The 22,789-nt window shown below is 41.5% G+C and overlaps 1 protein-coding gene across 1 annotated transcript in view; it reads right to left on the bottom strand.

Annotated features, from left to right (window-relative positions):
• The window catches only part of LOC120803931 (metabotropic glutamate receptor 7-like), a 59,178-nt gene extending 57,302 nt beyond the window's left edge, over positions 1-1,876 (bottom strand). The window contains exon 1 of the mRNA XM_040152972.1: positions 1,361-1,876. Within this exon, the coding sequence (XP_040008906.1) occupies positions 1,361-1,876 (516 nt within the window). The remainder of the gene's footprint in view (positions 1-1,360) is intronic.
• Positions 1,877-22,789: the final 20,913 nt, after the last annotated feature.

Below are 22,789 nucleotides of genomic sequence, written 5' to 3'. Positions count from 1 at the left end.
CGACAGCCAGGCTGATGCTTGCGGTGAGGGCCAGCGGTCTAACCGTCCGGCCAGTGGTGCCACAAAACTCCAGAAGATGGCTGTTGTGGAAAAAAAAGACAAGAGTGCTGCATGTGTAAGTGTGTGTGAGAAAAGAAAATGCAAGCTATTTTGATGGCCTTACAGTTGCAGTTAAACAGCTACTTACAGCCAGGCCCATGATTTGTCTAATCGAACTGAGACAAAACACAACATGACAAGGCAGGGAGTCTTGTCTGCATCCACAAATCACTACCACCAACACCGCAGCTCAGGTGATCCTCCTCGGCTTTATCACCGCTCGCCTCACATCGGAAAAACCGTATAGAGGCCTGAACATTTGCACAGGCATCCACATGGTGGTTCAAGCACTAGATATTTTGCTATGGAGATGAATTTTAAATAATTAATCTGCTGTATTGGTGCCCCTGCTGCGTTTCCCGTTCCACTGCAGCACCAGCACTGGGCCAACTCTTATCAGTTGACTCTCAGCCAACAGGAATAGAGATAGGTTCCCATAAACCCCAGCTCACTCATTTCAGAATTAGTGGTGTAAATTCATTTCTTTTACTTGCAGCCATCGAGCTCAATTAGGGTGCGGGGAGTTTGAAACAAGCTCATATTGTTGAGGGGGCCCCCCTGTAGATAAAAGCAGGCCAACTCAACCATAAATTAAGGCTTTTAGGTTCAAAACAATTCATAAGAACGCCCGCAGTGTTTCTGTACAAGAGGCTCATATAATCATGTGCAATCACATGAAGCAGGCCTGTTATTCTCAGGAGGGGGTTGTTGAGTTTGGGTGTGATTGTGTCAGGCTGTCAGTGCCCACTCATCCAGACTCCGGAGCGAGACTGGAACAGACGGGAGCTGTTCTTTCAGCACCACCGGAGACAAGCAACAGCACACTCATCTGTCTCATTCGCACAGTGTGGTGGAGGGGAAAACCAGCCAAACTCACTTCGTCCACATTTTAAGATGGAGAGAAGTCTAAATGAGAATTGGTCATATCGTTCATGAAATTAAAAATTGAGAAAAGGCAAAAAATAAATAAATGTATATTACCACCTCGAAATGGCAGATTTCTGTTAGTAACAAAAATCCTTTAACCCATGAGATAGCTCTTTTAATTTACGTTGGCATCCCCCTTCATCTGCTTCCCGTTACTGGGTGGGTATCAGCGAGGAGGCGCATCACTTTCACTCTTCCCTAAAGAGCTGATTATTACAACAACCAAAAAAAAAAAAAAGGAGAAGAAGCTTGTACACACTGCAGCTATAGCCTCCCGGTGACACGAATATTTTCGCTATTCCCACAAAACTATCGCACACGCTCAAAGACTTGCCTGAAAGAGGCGTAGGATGTTGGCGACCATGATCGATACTGAACTCGCCGAGGCTCCGATGACTCCCACCACTTTTTCAGGCTTGACAAACACCGGTGGCTCCCCATTAGTGCACCTCACGTCGGAGGTGTCCTTCGTGATCAGCGCTTGGACGAAAGTTAAAGATTGCTCCAGCGCGTAGGTATCCCTCGAACAAGTGTCCAGCACCCGGGCGCCCAAGGTGATGTTGGGTAAGAGTTGCTCGTCCTGGTTGATCTGGTCCAAAGCGTACATCATGGCCTCAAGCCGCTGGATGCCGTTCTCCTTCTTGAGGTCCCCGCACGGCGTGCCGTCGGCCCCTCTGGCGTGCACCGGGAAGAGTCCACCGAGGGTCAGGTGCCCCTCAGTCCGTATTGAATGGGGGGCATAAGTCTCCTGAGGCAGCGCGAAATCGACCACAGTCCACAGAAGCCACAACGCTCTCATAGAGCTCAGCCATAGAGAGCTCAGCCTCGCGCACACCCCGGGACGAGCCATGGTGATCAACTTTTAGGAAGGATGGGGTCTGCAATCCGCCGACGATGGAACCAGAGAGGCAGGGAAGTTCGTCAATACGGACCCATTCTTGTCACCAGGGAGGAGATTCAACAAGCTGGGCTGAAGAAACAAGACGTTGTAGATGGCTCGGGCAAACTGCGCCCATCGCTTTGCTGCCAGGAGTGAGCGCTGCAGCTTGTTGAATAGTGAAACCCCTGACGGCAATTCAGTCCCCTCGGAGAAGCAAGGCTACATCCATTAGTCCGAAAAATGCCGGTAAAAGAACACACAGACCCGCCGCAGATGAAGTGGCCCGATTTTCTCCGTTTATGCTGAATCCAAAAGCGCGAAATGGAAACACGGCGGAGCCGAAGCGGCGATCCTAGCGCAGAGGAGCATATAAGGAATTTCAGGAAATTATCTCTCAAAGCCCAGACTTAAACGTTAGGACCGGCAGAAGTCGGAGACATTCTTCTGGCTCAGACCAACTCCACGGGAGCGCAAGGACGGCTCGGTCGGTGTTTCGTCTCCCAGGGGCGCATATCATCTCCTCAGCCTCCCAGAGAAAAATAGAAAGAAAGAAAGAAAGAAAGAAAGAAAGACAGAAAGAATGGAAGGAAGGAAGGAGGAAGAAAATCGTCTAGTTTGAGCTCTAACGTGCGTTCACTGAGCAGAGGACCAAGAAAATCCGGCTAATTAAAGCCAGCCGGCTCTTTCTGTCTCCGCAACCGGTCGCATTTATACAAAATGAATGAGTCACAGCGAGGGATTCACTGTGTGCGCCGAGTTTTCAGCCCCCTTTCCTTGCGAGACGTCATTCAGCTGGCTGGGGAAGAAAAAAAAAAAAAAAAAAAAAGCATCACTTCATGGCAGGATTTTCAGGAAGTTGGTGCACAGTGTCCTCAAACATCAGTTCAACGAGAAGGCAAACAAGACGAACAAATGCACTTGCTGACTTGAATAGTAAGACATACTGAGTGCCTCCCAGTGCGCTGCACCTCAGCATTCATAATCTCTTTCTCTCGCTACTTCCCCTCCCTCCTTTTGAGCCCCCCCCCAAACACACACACAAAAAAGTCTGAGTGTTTTTTTTTTTGTCGCCCCCCTTTTCTTTTGATGCTGAGGGTGGCAGGCATGAAACGGAGATCTGTGGCATTATGAAAGCAGAGCTGCTGGTGTAAAGGGCTTCACCCGCAGACTCAAAAGTGCCTTACCTGAAATAGTTTTGGATTCATTACTGATGCACCTTTAAAACAGAAGGGGGGGGGGGGGCACGTTTGGAGGGGTCCAGACTGGTCTCCCAGGCAACGCTTCCTTCAGAAGCCACTCCTGATTCATCATGTGCACCCCTCACACACACCCACACACACACGCACACACACACGCACACACACAATACACACAGACACAGGCACACAAACTGGCACAAGGACAAGCGAGAATTACTCACACCTTTAGGAGCAAGGAGCCCTCACATCTTCTTAACAGAACATTATTATCACCAAACTATTTAACTGCACAGATGGTTCTTTTACAAACAAGCTGATTATGATAATTTGCTTTCCTGGGTAAACATTAGCCGGGGACTCACTTAGCAATTTGTGGCATTGCTTGGGAAAAAAAAAAAAAAAGGGTGAGTTTCTGTGTGTAGTTCAAAGTAAATCTCATATTAAAAAACAATCATTTGTAGGCTCTACTGAGTGCTGCATTCATCTGGTGGGTTACAATGTGAGAAAAGATGCCCATTCGGCACTTTGTAGATACACGATTCACATATGAGCCTCCATTTTCAAGTGACTTTAGAAATTGACCACTTCTAGACCAGCCGCCACACATCCAACGCTAGGATCCACAGGGCTGTTGAAAAATTATGGCAGCCCTCTGGGAAACAGTTACACAGGAAAGAGTAAATGGATTATAGGATAGGTCAGTTTAGTAGCTTGATCACTGACTAATAAACAGCCTCTGAGAGTTGCTTTATCGAGAAAATGATTATGAGGCATAGAATCCCATTTTATGAAGATGTTCGTTCCATTCCTGTCTGTTCAATTAAAAGATTAGACGGCGCAATGTAGCTTTTATGAAACATGTCCTATTGACATTAAAGGCTTGGATGGACAAAATTTCCAATTAATTAAGTTGAACAGAGATTAATTTAGCCCTAATCCTTCCATGTAGTGTGTTTATGTCCATTAGCCGAACTGATGGCATGAATATCTTTCAATAGGCAAATCGTGCATGTCCAACTCCAAGGATGATTATGTGGTTCTGGGGGCAAATATTGTACACTGGGGCCAAAATTCACGAGATGCACCCACAATACATATTAAAAAAAATGCGTGGGAACTGCTGGGAAGAGACTGAGGAGAGAAATGAGAGATGAGAAAGGAGAGAGAGGCAGATGGCCTCCTCAACCATGAGCACAGTGAGACTCGGAAAAATTCAGCAATAGCCCTTACAAATGACACCCTGAGAGACTGGTGTGGCAACGCACAACACTAATTCCACTGCCGGACTCTGCAGTGAGAGCCTGACTCCCACTTACACTGTCAACGGAAAGGTTACTTTTGAAAAATGGGGCCCTCACCGTGATTTAATTCACTGACTAACCCCAGGAAGAGGGGCCTTTCCCCGGGGGAGGTTGTGTGATTTAGACTGAGATTACACTTCGGTTTGGATCTTTTCTCTTTCTCCTTCCTCACTTTCACACAAACACAGTGCATACGCGCGCACACACACATACACACACACACACACACTCAGGTAAATTCCATTTCAATTTCATCATGGGATGAAGTAAGAAGTAACAAGCAAGGAGGAGTGAGAATGTATCCTGGAAGAGGTTTATGCTCAATACATAACTGACCAAACAAACAAATACAGCCATGGTTTCCATATGCTCGGGGTGCACTAAATTTCAAAGCATCCCTCTAGATAAATTACGGGCTCCTATGAGAAACCAGAGCTTTTGTTTTCAGATGTTCAATAACATGTTTGCTCGATGCAGTCTTCTTCAAGTCAATTACAATGCTGGCGCTGTGTGCCCCTTAAAAGAACGACAAATCAAAAGGACAATAAAAAGTCAACCTTCAGGACAAGAGGCAATAAGGTTTCCTTTTGGGCTGACAATAGGCACAATGGGGTCTGTCTGTCCAATTAATTAACCTGGAAACCTGTTTAATTCCCAGACTCAAATGAAAGGGCTGTCTCATCCACAGGAAAGAAATAACTCTAGAGGAGGAGGTAATTGCATGTCGTAGTGATTTGTTCGAAAGCACATAGGCCACCAGGCCGTTTGGAGTCATGCATAATATTTGAGGGGTGAGGTGTTAATGTTGGATCAATGTAGAGACAATGTTAGGTTAGCAACATGAAGGTCACTGAGCTGCTAGGCCCCCGTGTCTCGCTTTGTACCATCTGCTTTGGAATAAGAAAATAAGGCTATCTATGCTTTTCTTTAGCATTGTAAGCAGAATCAGTGCCTGTGAGGAGAAAAAAAAATGTATTGTAATTCTACAGGCATGCAGTAAGAGAAGACAAATTCTTACCTCTTCTGCTGTTTATGCCAAAGACAAAGCAGGTGCACCGCAGCTAGGACGATAGACTCTCCATGCTCTCAATTATAACTGTAATCCATCTGTCATACCTGCTACCTTCTAATTATGTCTCTGTAAAGCTGCTGCCGTGAGCTCAGTACCCATTCACACTCCAAAATGTGAAACATAGACAGATAATGTTCAAGTGACCACTGGAATACATAACGGCAGTGGGTAGCTTGGTAACAAGGGGTTTTTATCCACAGACTATCTTTGAAACTCATGGTTTATATGAAGGCGGATCTGCTTAGATGGTTATACAGAGATGTGACCTTTGAGACAAGCAAAACGTTTAAGTAGGAAAAAGGAGAGCCACAAGAATATTAACCCATGACCGCTGCTGTTTGCCTTTCTTACGGATGTGACAACTACCTTCTCCTGATTGGGGGCCAGCCTGGTACCAATTATGATCAGAGGGATTATATGTGGCATTGATGGACACAAAGGCACTGGCCTCCCAACCACACAGTCCCTCGAATCTTCCATGGTCCCTATTAGTGGGTGACTGGGCCTTTGTTTTGATGGCTAACCACATGGTCCACTGGCTTTACGTGATAAGTTGGTGCAGCTGTGTTAGTTAGCCAGGAGGACTTAAGCCACAAATTTGATTGTAATAGCTACTGCCTCTCGCCTTGTGTCTGTTAATTAGCTGACATTCTAAGCAGCTCTGGACCTCTGTGATTTATTCTATCGTAAGTGTCTTTATGGTACACTGTGAATGATGGGATTTTATCCACAGTCTTTGCAAATGACTCATAACAATCCCTCTCCGTGTGTGTGTATGTTTATGTGTGGGTGGGGGTGATGTGACATGCCTGTGTGAAGATGGAGAGAAGGGTGCAGATGACCAGTCTACCTTTCATAATTGTTTATCCGTCAAAAGAAAAAAGTATTTTCCCTAATAAACAAATTATATTTCCATTGCAAATAATTGTTTTGTTGGTAACATTTTATAATCGGATACAATAGTAGTTACCGGGAAACGAGTGAGCAACAAATCCGCTACTAAATGATGATTTAAAAATCAATAACAAGTAGTCCCTGAATAATTCCGGGACTACATGTAAGATAATGATAAATTACTTTTGGGTAAACTTCAAGATTCTATGTTGAAGGAATAGTTTGACATTTTGGGAAAATGATTATTCCTTTTCTTACAGATAGTTAGATGAGAAGATCAATAATACTCTCATGTTTGCACACTACATACTGTACGAAACTACAACCAGGAGCCGGTTAGCTTAGCTTAGCATAAAGACTGGAAACTGGGGGAAACAGCTAGCCTTGGTTTGTTAAATATCCGACTACCAGCACCTCCAAAAAGCTGATTAATTAACACGTTATACCTAGTCCATACAAAAACAAAAGTGTAAAAATGACTTTTTGTGGTTTTATGGGGGGTTATGTGCCTGACTATTTTTTGGCTGGGTGCAGTAAAACTTCCTTGAAGCCAGCAGAGACTCCAGAATGCTTTGGTTATTGGTGTCAATCTTCTCATCAAACTCTTGGAAAGAAAGCAAGTAAGCAAAGTTACCAAAATGTTGAAATATTCCTTTAAAAGTGAAAAAAATTTCCAGTCGCAAATTGTTGTCAATTGGTATGCATGGTCTGTGGTATCCTCGCTGACAGGGACATAAAAAGCTTTAATTTAGTTTTCAGTGTTAAGCATTGACATTTAACATTGATCTTCTCATCTAACTTTCAGAGAGAAAGCAAATAAGTACATTTCCCAAAATCTTGAACTATTCCTTTGATGAAATTGTAAGTAATGATTACCTCCTTGATATCTGTAAATCAACGGCTTTCCTAATGAATGAAGTACGTAATGTTAAATATCATCATTTTGACTGGGAATTCCTAGTTAATTCTTTTACAACAAGCCAGAGACAGAATACTGGAAAGATAAAACCTGCACTATAATAAACATCATGACATTTTCTCAATACAATGTGTGCAGGTGAACTGCTTAGATCTATCATTACCATTTTTATTCATAAAATGGCTTGTTCTTGTTTTGAATTGATTTCTGCCTCCTAGGTAAAGATTGCCCAGCAATAAAGGCATTTTGGAAAAGTACAGACTGTGGTTCCAGATATACTGTAGCTCTTTACTTGTGATGTGATATAAAGAAGAGCTACACTTCCAATCTCAACACCTACGAGCCTTGTCTCTCCTCCTCCGTCAGATGAGACTTTTCTGAACTCGAAAATAGGGGAGCCAGTGCCAAATGTCCGCAAGCTTAAATGGACCAATATGGGCAGATTAAAGCAATCTTCATGTTAATGAAGACACTAACACTGAGACACTGCACATACTATAGTGCAGATGGTCATCATAACCTCATCATCCCTCTCTCTTTGGAAGGCATGCCTCCTAGTTTGTTATTCATTTCAATTTATGCTTTGGCAGCTGGTCACATACCACCAACCACAGTGAGTTAGTTGTCTGATGTATCTGCATTGCACAAGCCTCACACTTCAAACTACTTCATTTTTTTCTAAAATGCTCATTGTATTATTGCAACACAAATGAGCTCGTTCATTTTTCAGCTGAACTTTACACATAGAAAAATGTTGTTGTCGTTGCAACTGTGTGAGTGGATTACTATGCTTCTTGAATTAACTGCAATGCTGTTTGTGTTGCAAATAACATATTTTCTTCATCTTACACAGCTCATTACCATACGGAGCTGCTAGCAAGGACTGCAGTGGAGGGCACACACATTTTGAACAAGAATTTGCTTAGCCTGAGTTCTTGCTGCTGTGCAATTCATCATGCACATGAATTAATCTCTCTCACTCATTAGGTGGAAATTAACTCTGTTACAAATTACTGCACATAGCTATCACATAAGGTTGAACAATGAATCACTACCTTCACGTGTAAAAACCATCCACTTGAATTGACACCTAGGTTGCTGCCTCCTACACCCTTCATCACCTCCCGTAGCTGGAGGCTGTACACAATTAAAAGAGGTTCAAGTTAAACCGCTCCCCATTTTGACCATGTGCTAGCTCGAGGACTGTGCAGTCTGACAGTAATCCCCTGGGTTTATCTGTTCAGTGAGCTCAGTGCATCCACGGTCCCCCAGTATCCCCCCTGTCTCTCAGCTTCTGTCTGTCTCCCTTTAGACTCCCCATGGCCCAGTGGTCCCAGAAGAGCACTGTGGCTGGAACTGTGGGTCACAAAAGCTTCCTTTTCCCCGAGGCTTCTCCGCTCTCAGCACACTGGGTGCCATTTGGAGTCATCCCAGCTTATCTCTTGCATATAGAGTCAAGGAGAAGAAATGCATATATTCATACAAATCTTCCTACTGGGTTACATAAATCGTGGCTTGTTAGGATAGGATGTTCCTATGGAGACGGAAAGTGTCATGGTCAAGTCAGGGTGTCTATTCCCCAAGTGACATCTCCGGCTGAGGAATCATGGCTCAAAGTGAAAGAAAGTAACAGGGAGCACACTGTGTTTACAGAGTTTGGACGGGGGAAAGATTGTGTATTGTAGCATTTAATGGGTGCCCGACAGTGTCAAATGAAAGTGAGCCCTGTCGACACAGGGCACAGCACAATACAGACAGAGCAGAATGGGACTTCTTATGGTTGCACGGGGATTGAATAAAGCCCAGTTCATTTGCTACATATCACGTTTTGTTACATGGTTCCCGACAATTCCTCATATTTCATCTGCGGAGCTGGCAATGGGTGTTTTATATCCTTCCTATTTCCTCCACCTTTCAGCTTGCTTTAAGCTCTTCCATGTCATGATGGTGTTATTTTTCTCCTTTTGGAATTTCTCCCTTTTTGCTTTCAAGCTGAAAATCAAATCTATAAATCAAAGGCTATGGGAGAAAGACACGGGACTGAAGGACATTTAAATCCTTTCAGAGTTCCCAAAGCTTCAGAGAGCGAAATAAACAGGAAATTAAAATGGAGCTGGAAATGGTAGCAATCCTTCTTTTCAGGGGATTGAAACCAGGTGCATTTCTTAACGCTTCCACCTGCTTTATATTCTGTTCTGATGGGAATGGATTCTCCTCTCCCTTATTAATTTCCTCGAAAATGGAAAAGAATTACAGTCTGTGAAATTTCTTTTTGTTAAATTGTGAGATTTTTTTGTATTCTGAGTCAGCAAAAGAAGCTGTCATGCCCAACATGCAAAAAACCTTCCAGTGCCAAGGTGTTCTTAAACTGTATGCCATATGGGCTCAGTCTTTCATAAGGTCGAACATAGCCTGCAACTGTGTCTGCTCACCTGGCTGCTTGTTTTACAGATATGTCGCTGCTGAACAAATTTGTTGGGTGACCTTCAGATTGAACTCAATTTGCATAAAAGAGAGTGTGCAGCCATGTTAGAGGCTCTGAGAGGCTGGACTGAGACGCAGCGCTGTTTTGAGCTAAATGGTCACATCAGCCTGCTAACAAAGTCACAATGACAATGCTAACATGCTGATGTTTAGTTTATGTCAACCATCTTAATTCAGTGCATTATCATGCTAACATTAACTAACATTAGCTAATCGCACTAAACTAGCACCACAGTATTAGACAAATTTTGACCCGATGATGGCACTAGATGAAAAGTTAAAAGGGATCTAAGTTATTACGAATCATCCTAAGGGGTACATGAATGCAAGAACAAAATTTTATGGAAACCCATCGAGTGGTTGTCGAGAAAGCTCACTCAAAACCACAAAAGTCAACCTCATGGAGGTGCTAGAGGTAAAGTCAGGGGATCACCTAAATCAGTAGGCTAAATCCTCTGGGGATCATGGGCATTTCCATCAAAAAGAATATAAGAAATTTCAGTTTGGACCAAAGTGGCAGACCGACTAACCAGCAGACAGACACTGCCAACCCTACAGCTGCTGCTAGTGTGGCAAAAAAAAAGGAAGGGACCTCCCTTAAAGCACATTAATAGTTAGGAAACATGGAGCTCAATCAAAAAAAAAGGAAGAAAAAAAGGAAAAAAAGTCAAAATGTCTTCAGGCTTTACACTCCTACCCAAAAATATGGATCCCATTAAACTTTGTAGACAAATCAGAGAAAAATAACTATGTTTTTCCTCTCAGAAGGGAAATTCAAAAGAATACACTGAGACACTTATTTGAAAGCTGACAATGACAAAATTCAGATGAAATACATGACTCTCACTCCTACATCTGTGCAGAGAAGGAGATGCAATAACAGGGAATCATTATGAGTCATGTAATTCTTCACAGCCTCTTTGTAGAATTTTAATTAAAGCCAAGCCTAATGCTTACACAAAGATCACACCCTCTATGATCACCTAAGTAATACTATTGATTAACATCCTATAGATCTTTTCAAGTAATGTCAGAACTGGTGTTCATATTGAACATTAATTTCAGGCAACATTTGTTATTCAAAGAAAAGCCAGGAGCTCAGCCTTGCACAAATACAAATAGATCTACTTGCCCTTAGCATATAGATCAATATTTTTTCTTCATTATTTTGAGTTGATGTGAGAACGAGAAATCTGAAACTCAAACATAATTACATCAAAATGACTGTTGTATGAAAAATGAAACGTCTGGCTCTTTCCCTCAAAAATCTCCTATACAATAAATTGCACACCATCAAACTGAAGTTATAAATTATCACACTCTGAGGCAAAGGCAGGAATGAAAGGCGTGCTTTCCTTTTAAGTGGAGGCTTACAATCGAACCTCAGGCATTAGAGTCCATAAATTGCAGCATCAATTATTAAACCAAATCTGTTTTAATGTGCCAAAAGAAACCCCAGTGGGCAAGCTAATGTAACTAGCAGGAAACAAGGAGAACAGATAAAATGACCTGTGGCCGGAGTCGGCCCCTTTTTACGTCGGAGCTGGCCTAGAGTGCAGAGAAGCATCAAGCTTTCCAAGACTTCAGGGGCCATCAGGAGCCATATTAGCAGCTAAATAATAGAGAATTCCATTCATTTCAGAGTGGAAATATGCTGGTAGATTGAGCCTCGAGGACATAATTTATGAAGGCCTCAGAGACAAGGAGTCCAGAAAAAGCGGCACCATCCCATGTCCGCTCTCAGGATGCTTTTAGAAAACACGTGTCGAAGATCACAAGGTGATACAAGAGATTTGAAAGTAGACTGAAAGCAAACAGTAAAACATTAGGAAATGGCCTCAGCAATCACAACGTAGCTGCAGGGATGTGGGTATATCATGATCATAGGCTGACACCAAAAGCAAATAGAAATTCAGACCCTTCAGGGTCAGTAATTTCCTGCTCAGTTCATTTTGCAGTAAATGCTTTTCAGCTTTTTTATTAACCTGTTCAAGACACTCACACAGTATGCAGTACACTGTAAGCAAAACATCTTAAAAACCCTCTTAACATGTAGGCTGTTGTGAGGAGAAATTAGGTAAACATCAGTATCTCTTATCTATTTCACTTACAAAATTAAATCACACATGCAGGGAACGTACATAAAAGGAAACAGGTCAGTGAAGGATGTTTAAACTTTGAAAAGAACAATTTGTACAACCTGAACACTGGAAGATATTTTTCTCCTTTTTCACTTTAGGAAAACTGTCTAAATCATGTTGAGGCTCTAATGACATTTTCCTCACTTCCACTATTTATTATTTAATTATTCATCATGCTTTCTGTGGGGGGAAAAAAAAGGCATGCCTATACGGGAGCAAGTCCTAATTTTGAAAAGGGGGTGCCAGCATATAGCAGCAACCTAATTGCCTCTACTCTGCACATGATGCAAAACCTGTAACTGCTTTTGATATTCACACATTAAAACACTGCTTGGGGCAAAATATACCGCTACAACACATCTAGCCAGTCAGTCAGTTGTGGTTGTTCCTACTTATTTTAGCAACCGGCTTTATTTCCACGCAGTGATCACTGGGGAGGCTCTCTGGGAATGCGCTCAGATCTCTTCCTTCATCTGACAGAGGAGAGGAGGGGAGTGTGCGAGATGAACACTGAAGCCTTCTTATTAGTGCTTAACTCTCCTGCTTAGGCCTCAAGATTGACAGGAAAAAAAAAAAGAAAAAAAAAAGTGTTCATGCAGGCTGCGCCATAAACAGTGGCAGTGATAAATATCTGCTGTCACTTCCAACATGACTCACTTGTCTGAGTCTCAGCTTTGCTGCACACAAAGGAGGCTAGAGCAAAGCAACCATACACTGCTGCGAAACCTTTATCAGATTACAGATAATAGATGCACTCTATAAAATAGCTTATATTACCAGAGAGTGAGTTGAAGCGGAACACAGTTCAGCATCAAATAGTGAATAATGAGCATAATTTTACAAAAGCACACACAAGCATTGATATCGGTAAAAAGCCATACAAGCCGTCATTACTCCAGGAATGGATGGCCCATTCATGTCGTTCTATGTAGGCTTCAGTTGCTTGTCTTCTAAGTGGCCTCTCCAGACCGGCAGTTACCACCGGGCCCGCCTGTCAGTCAGTTCAGGTGAGGTTTTTGGTTTGCAGTGAAGGAGGTGGAGGGTGTCAGTCCTGCAGAGCAGATGCAGGAAACTGGACCTGAAATGATTCTATAGAAAACCATATTCACAGAGACATTATATTTTCTTTGAGGCAAGTGGTTATGTTACACTGCCACAGCATTTTAGCACTGGAGGAGGATTAGAAATATATATAGAATATATATATTTCAATACAGAAATACTCCATTGCATTGAAAATGTCACTTATAGTAAGGAAGAATAATGTAGTATTTTTTAGTGAAAAATACTTTAGGTACCAAAGGTAAAAGTAGTCATAATGCAGAATAACTAATTAAAGTAAAGGTAGCATATTACTATTGTAGTTGGTCAACATTTAGCTAATTTGAACTATTTTACGTACTGTTGGTCAGTTTAACCTTTAACAGTGCATAATATTTTAGAAACTCATCGTATGTTTTGTATGTAAAATCTTAATCTGGTGAGTAACTAGTAACTAAAGATATCAAATAAATGCAGTGGTGTAAAAAGTACAATATTTCCCTCTGAATTGTGGAGTAGACATATAAACACTTAAAATACAAGGGCCTAAAATTTGTATTATGTGCAGTTCTGGAATAAATGCACCTTTTTACGTACCACCAATGTGTTTCAAAACCACAGAAGGAAGATAAGGTTAAGGTAAATTTTGCAGGCTAGTAACAGACTAAAAGGATCATTTTGGTTAGATAAGCTTAGAAATAGTAGGTAAGCTCAAGTAAATAGTTTATAATTTCACAAAAAGTGCTTTTACAAATGTCTATCCATAGCCTTATATGAGCTTGTCACCTGTTGCTCTTGATAACTGATATATCAGTTTTAACTATACATTTGTTCCGTACGTGTTCATGAAGCTTTCCTCCCACAGTGTAAACACATGCAAATCCGGGGAATTAATGACTCTAAATTAACCATAGGCTTAAGTGTGATTTATTACGAGGATGAGTGATCGCTCTGTGATAAACTAGCTGTCTGTCCAGGTCGTTTACCTGCTTTTAGGCTGTGAAAGACTCATTGAAGACAATGAATTGATTTTGTGCTTTTAGTATACTTTAAGCCTTTATATTACATTAGTTAATAATTATTTAGAAGATACAGTAGGTGTGTTCAAACTCAAAAGAAACAAGAGCTAGATGTCATCAAAATGATCCTATACCTTTAAAAGACTTTGTATGAACTAAAGCACTAGTAGTAATAAACAATGCTATTTTCTAGTAAGGCGTATTTTAGGAGGGCCTATACACTTTTAGCTTTATTAATTGTCTATTAATTAGTGTTTTATAGATCATTAATGAGCCAAGATCAATAACATCAGTAATAAGCCATGCTTTCTATCTTACCAGGCTATAAAAAGTCCCTTTGGGTGAGGCACATCCTACTTGCTTTATCATTTTAGCTTGCTTTTAAATTAATTAGCAAGACCTGTCCAATGGACCATTTGACCACTTACCTTCTGGAAAAAGAGGAGCATAGTCCTAAATTAATTTATTAACAATTTGTTCCCATTTACATCTCCAGACTTGAGGTATTGTAATATGGACATTTAGCTGCAGACATATGATGACTTATAAAATAAGAAAGTCATGACCATGAACGGTATTATCGACTTGTTCCTTTTCCAAGCAACCATCATGACTGCAGAGGTATCGCTCTACATGACAAAATGTCAGAGGAGGTTTATAAAAAATAAATAAATAAATAAATAAAAACCTGCTGAGAGTCCAATCACGTGTTTTTTCCCTAACCCTAAAACTAACCCTCACCCAAGATATATGGTGGTGCTCTTTGACAAAATAAGAAACAGAATTATAATCAGTGTGACTTAATTAAATCGTGTTTAGTTGCGACCATAGGCATGATTAAATTATATTTTGTTTCAAAGTGTTCCAGCGTGTTTTTTTCCCACAGGATATGTCAGCTAAAGTTTACGTCTGAGTCATTCAGATTGACTACCTTTCATAAATGTCAGACACACCGGGATTGAAGTAGGACCGGTAGCCCATAGAAATTTCTCCATTTTTATTTCCCAGAAGAGTCACATATTGCAGAGCACACATGCAGCCCTCGCAACAAAAACAAAAAAATCTTATGAATCCTACAACCTGCATTCAAACATTTCCTCTACTTGAATGCACCACGCGGCAGTGGACACTGCACGGTAGTTCTATAATCTTACAGCTTTAAAAAAGCTAATGTAAGCGTGCTCTCCTGTATGCAATAAGCCACTTTGTTTGTTGAAAACTCGCCAAGTGGCAAAAAAGCAGCTGCTATCTCTCCAGTCTCAAGGGGCTAGTTAATTTTAGAAAGATAATCTTCTACAATATGCTGAGGGATTAAGACGTTAAAAGTCCCAGCATGGGAACACTGTATAGTCACGGACTGCACATCCAGTAAATCTTAGGAATAGAGAAGTATATTGCTTATCACGCTAATCAGCATGCAGATCAGCAAAAACAAACACCAGTTGTTCAATGACGTGTCTATCTAATTTGCCACTATCCCTCTGTCTGTGAGCCACAAATGATGATCATGATATGGGCAGTTCATCTTGGGCTATTAACACTGTCTCCCAAGGCCTTATTGCAGTACTTGCTCAAGAGATTACCTGCAGGAGAGGAATGCCACACTGATGCAGGGAAAGTGCTGTCTATGGTTTAATCAATGTCATTTGCATATGCAGAATGAAACTAATCCTCATCAGAGGGAGGTTCTCCACCTGAGGCCCATTCTTGTCCTTTCCAAGCAATCCTTCTCTTATTAAGTGATCCCTTGACGATATTCACCTTGCCAGAGAGAACAAAGCACGCTATCACACTGTGTGCAAAGGGAGGGAATTCTAGAGGGATGTTTGGACTCAGTATGAAAGTGTGATGTGATGCAGAGAATAAAGACCTCGGCTAGGCTGAGCTGAATGCTGGGGAGAGCACAGGGCGGACGTGCTGAAATGCTGTTTGGGTCTGGAAGTCAACCAAACAGCAAGTTCCAGGTGAATAACAATGTGTGGATTTGCAGGAATCTGGTTCAAAGTCTCAGGGAGCACAGCAAGCTTGGCCTAGCCACCCGCTTGCTTCTTGGGCTGCAGCCAAGGTTCTTAAACACCCAGCCAGGGGTAACAGCCGAGGTTCTCCTGCTGTTTCTCTGCTGCACGTGCACGCAACACAACTAATGTACCTGAAGCAAACCTGAGGACGGAGAAGCCATTCTTCTGTTGGAGGGATTTGTGTCACGTTAGAGGGATGCTGAGCAGAAAAGAACTGGGTTTCAAAAGATCCCTTAAGGCCCTGTGTTGTGGAGACAACCCCTTCCCTCTAACAGGCCCCTTTCTTTATAAGATAAGCAAATTTACACTAGCAGACAAACGTGACATTTTCCTGGTGCAGGAGCTGCTTAAGAGGAGGCTTCATAGGTGGGCAAGGCAGATAAGTCGACAGCAGGGATTGGAGGGACTGGAAAACCAGCGTGAAAAGAAGATGACAGAAATCAGCAAGAGTGGGATTTTTCCCACCCTTTCATTTTCAAACATCCCTTATGCAAACATCCCTACACCAACAGGGGGAGATTTGTACAGTGCTGACCCACCTTCACCAGACTGGTGCTCTTCTTCATGCTCATTTCTTTATTGCAACGTCTACCCCAGGGTGTCATTTGGCTGCCTTTCCTGGCTGAAGCTCATGAGAATCTCACCCTGATTATAGGCTATCAAATGGATTACAGACTCATTATCAACAGTCAGTCAGTGTGGCCATAGAGGCCTGTTGTTAAAATCACATTTCTACTGAGTCAGCCACAACACCAAATTCCATGGCAGGAGATTGTGTGGTGGTGTGTGTGTGTGTGTGTGTGTGTGTGTGTGTGTGTGTGTGTGTGTGTGTGTGTGTGTGTGTGTGTGTGTGTGTGTGTGTGTGTGTCTGTGTGTGTGTGTGTGTGTGTGTGTGTGTGTGTGTGTGTGTGTGTGTGTGTGTGTGTGTGTGTGTGTGTGTGTGTGTGTGAAAAACCCAGTGAAGAGAGAGAAGTGGCTGTACTAAAGGCATGGCTTATCCGGTTTTACATGGTGTCTCATTTCTGAAGTTGGAGAAAAGTGATTGGTCCCTCAGTTTACCAACAGACTTAAACTTCATGACCGTTGCAGGGAATTACCCTCCAGCACATAGTGGCAGTATATTCACCAATATATAAGAACGAATGGCTATTACTACTTTTTCTGCCCTATATTTCTTTTTACTCCCTTGACTGCAGTGTTGTGCTAACCTTAGATGAGCACATCGGCTGCAGCGAGCTGCAGTGAGGAATGTTGGTGTGATGTAATGTGAAGCGAAGCTCTCTGAAGGTCTAGGCTCAGCGACGCCATACATGAGACAGTTTAACATCATCACTCGTTATGAATTTACCTGCAAAAGGTGACGGGAGAAGAAACTAGCGTTATTCAGCTTGGAAATGACAGCACTGGCCAGAGTCTCTCTAAATCAGATTGATGATCCATTTTCCCTGCCCCGGGGCCACAGTAATGTGAGGGCCTGGGATCCACCGAGGCTGCACAGAGACAGATGGGACTTTGTCTGCTATGACCTTGCTAGGCTAATATTTCTACCAGGCCTTGTCTGTTGCCTCGTCATTAAAAGGTGCCATGGCTATCAAAATTGGGGGAATACTTCAAAGACACTGTTTACTTGGACAGGACACAATCCGGGTGAAGAAAAATCACAGCAGCAGAGTAACAAGGCAAAGAGGGATTGTTTGGCAAATGGTGAAAGTGTTGTGTATGTGTTTGCAATGTGTTTCAGAACTGCCTGTACAATCTTTGAAAGTCATGCAGGCTGCACATATGCAGTATTCTCCACATGTATCCAAACAAACTGCATTTTGAAAAGATAAAGAAAGTTATGAAGTTTCATTTTTATTTTCTAACAAACCACATCACTTCATCTTTACATATCAATTAATTGATTAATCAGCAAGTATTTTGATACTCAATGAATAGTTAAAGTAATTTTTCAATCAAAATTGCCAAAATTTCACTGTTTCCGGTCTCAAAAATGTGACAATTGTTTCTTGCTTTTCGTTTTGTATACAACAGTAAACTGAATATATTTGAGTTTTGGACTTGTGAAAAAGCAATATGAATATCTCACCCCGGACTTGCAAAAGTATTCATTGAGAAAAAATTGGGCAGGTTAATCCTGAATGAAAATAATCGTTAGTGGCAGCTCTAACTGATAACTAGAAAATCTCATAAGAGTGGGATTTGTTTAAACCTGTCAGATTATAGACGTTCTCTTGCAAAAAAAATATCTTTCATAATGCCTTTAAATGTTCTATTTTGCAGATTTGTTTGTGACTGTAACATCTTATACATTATTCTCATGGTATTATATTTTGTTTGTAGAAAAATGATTCTCTCCATATAAAGCTATTTGTTTAATACTGGGTCGGGGAAATGCGGTCTTTTTAGTATCACTGGGGGGACCCAAAAATCAGAAATTCTAAACACAGTCGCTTTCAAGTTCAGTGGACGCTTTCACAAAGATATCTAAAGACTGTTCTGTAGCGTTAGGCCATTCCTCATTTTTCTCATAGATTGGTCAAATGTAAGTAAGACAATTCATTAAAAAAAAAAAAAAATCCTGAGTCTGACTGATGAGTTAGCGGAAGTACTGAGCCCTGCCACATTAACATGGTAACTGTTCAATTCTTCCATTTTCTACTAGAGTGAACGTAGCCGAACGATGTCTGTGATTTGAAAAGTATTAACTTACCCAAAATTCAAATAATTACTTCTACTTAAGTCACTCAAGAACTAAACAGCTTTGTGCAACAAATGAATTTAGACGTCTGTCTGAAGTTTGACCATTAGTGAGATCCAGACAGTAAAAGTCTGTCTGTAGTCACTTATATATATTATGTATATATATAAAGAAATATATATATATATACACATACACATACACACACACACACACACACACACACACACACACACACACACACACACACACACACACACACACACAAACACACACACACACAACACTTGACAACTGAGATATAGGTGTCAAGTGTTGTGTTGTGAGTGGTTTTACCTTCCATTTCAATTTTGGTAATGGGGTAAAAGTAATTAATTACAGCACATTTGAAGTTATTAACCATTACAGCCAATCACATTCAGCCTTCTCATGGGTGCATGTTATCTACATGCTCAACATTGCAGTTTATTTGATCAAGTTCTCTATTGGTAAGTCATTTTTTTTTGCTGCTTTTGTGATTTTAAGCCTCAGAATACATCCACTGACGTTTGGAATGGTTTGCGATGCCGGAGTCAGACCGGGAAATATGGTCTAGGAAGCGATCCAGTGGGTCACTGTTACTCACCCTCAGCCAGTAACAGAGAGATAACGAAATAATCAGAACAGAGAGGCAAGGGCCAACTTCAGCCAGACTGCACTGACAGATGGGTTTCCATTTTAATTCTTTGGTACCCCTCCTCTCTTATTTTATCCCAACTAAGCAATGCTGTCTCTGTTGATGCTGTCTTATGAAAACAATGTAGTCTTTTATAACCCAGCTGCTATGTTAGCGCTTAGTATACAATAAAGCAAAAGAACACCCCTCAAGCCCAAACTCCCTTATCACGAGTCAGCAGTTTCTTATCTCTCATTAGCTTTGGCCTGTGATGAGTGTTGGGGGCTTGGGGGGGGGGGGGGGGTATTCTATTAAGTTGTGGTTTCATTTTGGATAGACTTTATCAGCAAAGCTATTTGAATTTTGATAATGAAGAATACTGTAAATCTCCCAAGTACGCACAGCACAACAGCACACCGCGGGTGGTAATCATTGTGTAATCACTCAAACAACACACATCTAAACCCCCGAGCCTCTCGCCACTCACACTGCAGCCCAGCCCCTGATATCTGCTGGATCTGTTCTGGGATCTAAGCAAGTAAAGCCTCCTCGTAGCCTTGGAGCCAGATTGAATTGCAAAAACATGCTCCACCTGGTGCGGCAACAACGAGAAGGAGAAGCAGCAACACTGTCTACATTCACTGTCTGATGGCTGCAACCTTAATGAAAATCTGATAATGATATTTGGTGAGCTTAATGGTTGCCCTCTGCAGGCTACAATCAGTCTCACTTAATCCTGTTTTCGTACCCAGTGCTCCCCATCCCCGCATCTCTTTTTCATCTTCTGCCTGACATTCACAGCGTGCACCTGACAGAGAGGCATGATATACGGCTGCTTCTCTCAGTTTTAAAACCCCTGGAACCACAACATTTTTCCTTTGCATTTTGTTTTCAAGTAAAATTAGTGTCTGCGTTAGTGAATAATCAATGAGGATCACTACAGGTGATTAGCATGAGCATGTCCACTTGTTGTGTTTACTCTGTGACTCCGTTATCCTCAGATTCAGCTGCAGAACAGCAGGTCTTGCGCTGGTAGAGATTCAATGTCCTGCTCAAGGACACTTCTGCAAGAAAGATGCTAATGTGACACGGGCTTGAACCTGTACTTCATCATTAAAGGAAAGTCTTCTTCCTCATTACAACCCCCGCTATTTTACAGTAAATATTGGATGTCATTGCATGCTATATGTTCAGAGCTTCCCTCTAACATGAAACTATAATGACCGTATTTGCCCACAGGGTACATTAAAGTTTAATGTAATGTGTTGGAGTCATACAGACTTCACTGACTGACCGTGTACTACATCTAAAGCTATATCTATTTGCTGGTGTGGCTGACTTTAACAGGAGACATTTTATTAGGAGTTCCTCCCAGAAGTGCGAACAATACATCAATTTCTTAGACGTACCTAGAGGTTTTCAGACCACCCTGGCATTTTCATTGTAACACATTTACAATAATTAACAGAGCTAACAATTTTTTTGTGATTAATAATGGAGTAGAAGATAGCATTATTGAGCCACACATTAAATTGCACTCATTGAATTAACTTTCCTAAAAGCATCAACTCAGACTACTAAACAGGACCATGGAAAGGTCATTGTGATCATTATATAATTTAGCTGGAGAACAATTATGAAGTGGTCTAATAAGAGTTATTTCTAATGAGTGGTGTGAGAGTGACACCTCCTTCTCTGTGGAGCTAATCTATCTAATTGCCAAACTGTGACGATCCATTTCAGAGCTTTGATGCGAACCAAACGTAACCTAACCCATTTCTGGTTCCCAAATGCAATGCTGCTTCTATACTGAAGTACAATTTTAAAGTACTAATTTTTAGCTATTTTATGCTTCTATTACACTACACGTCAGAAGGAAATATTGCACTTTTACTCTACTACAGCTGACAGCTATAGTTATTAGTTTCTTTATAAATTAGTATTTTTAAGTGTAAAAAAGCATTTGGTAAGGGTGTAAAATACAATGCATTGTTAAAGCTTTAACCAGTGGTTCCCAATATTTTTGGCTTGTGACCCCTTACAAAAAGGCTGTGTTTAGTCAGTGCCCCTTGTCACATTTCAGATGTCCATGAGTTTTTAAACACTTCCACCAGAGAGACATTTCCCCTCCAAACGTCTCAGATGTTTTAGGCCTAACGAGGCAAAATTATCCAATATTTCACAAAAAAGCAAAGATCAGAAAAAAGTCCAAAAAACACCCCATTAATCATCTCACAACCTCCCCATATTTATCTTGTGACCCTTTAGAGAGAACCGCTGGATTAAACTACATAACTGTATATAACGTAATTAAAAAACTAGCTCCAGCTCGACTGGCTAGAACTGTAAAATGATATTTGGAGATTGATGCATTGGTGTAAACAAACTAATAATATAATACATAATTATATATCAATCACGGAAGCCATTTTTCTCCATACTGAGTACATTTACTTTTGTTTTTGTAAGCATATTTTGTTGGTAATACTTTTACTTTAGTAGGATTTTAAAAGACTTTTACTTATAATGGAGTATTTTTACGTTGCTGTATTGCTACATTGACAGAAAGGAGATGAGCACTAAACACTGTTGTGGAAAACACTGGAATTGAAAAATACATTTTGAAAGTTCTAGCACTTCATCAGCTTCACTACAAATTCAGTCCAAATACAGTATTTTTTTCTCAATTGCAGGAAAATGCCTTTGATGCATCGGGCTAAGTTGGGAATGGTTCCAGAAGACCAACTCTCCATTTTGCTAGCTTCAGCATTCAATAGCTCCATGATTAAAGCCAGTCTATTTTATTGATTGAAAAGGAAGGGGAGAAAAACCTGAACCTTTCTACACTTCTGTCTCCGCTTCTCCATCAGTAAAAGTGGTGAAGTGGTGAAAAGTCTCCCCTGACCATGTCCAGGCAATTTGGGTGGAGCGGGCCTCTTCTGTTGCACTCAGTGACTTCGGCCATGCTCTGTTACCTCATCTCATCAGCTGGGAAAGTATTTGTGCTTGTAGCTCCAGAGAAGGCGGCCACGAGTTAAATTGAGTTACCTGTTCAGAGATGGTTTCATTTTCCACGGATGGCTCCGGAGATCCTTGATGGAACTGCTAACTGCTCATCGCCCCTCATGTCCCCCAGTGTCTGTTTGAGCGGAGCGTGGCGTCACTGCAGCAGTGACGTGGCTCAGGTGGCACAGGCAGCTGGCTACAGGATCCATCACACTATCTCAACTGTGGAGTGCAGTCAGATAAACCTGCTCCACATAAGATATTGCTGTTTCTGTCTTTCACCTTCGTGAAACTACACTGTGTTTCTCTACTTGCCATTTCTTTTTTCAATACCTGTATAGATCATAAACTAACACAAGCTACTTCCTGACATATTTCTTGCTTCTCTCAACTTCGTTCAGTCTGTACGAAGCCACACAGCAGAGGTAAAACC

This window comes from Xiphias gladius, chromosome 18, assembly GCF_016859285.1.
Source record: "Xiphias gladius isolate SHS-SW01 ecotype Sanya breed wild chromosome 18, ASM1685928v1, whole genome shotgun sequence".
NCBI lineage: Eukaryota > Metazoa > Chordata > Actinopteri > Istiophoriformes > Xiphiidae > Xiphias > Xiphias gladius.
The sequence above is the reverse complement of the archived record's forward strand: the minus strand, read 5'-3'. Positions and strand labels throughout refer to the sequence as shown.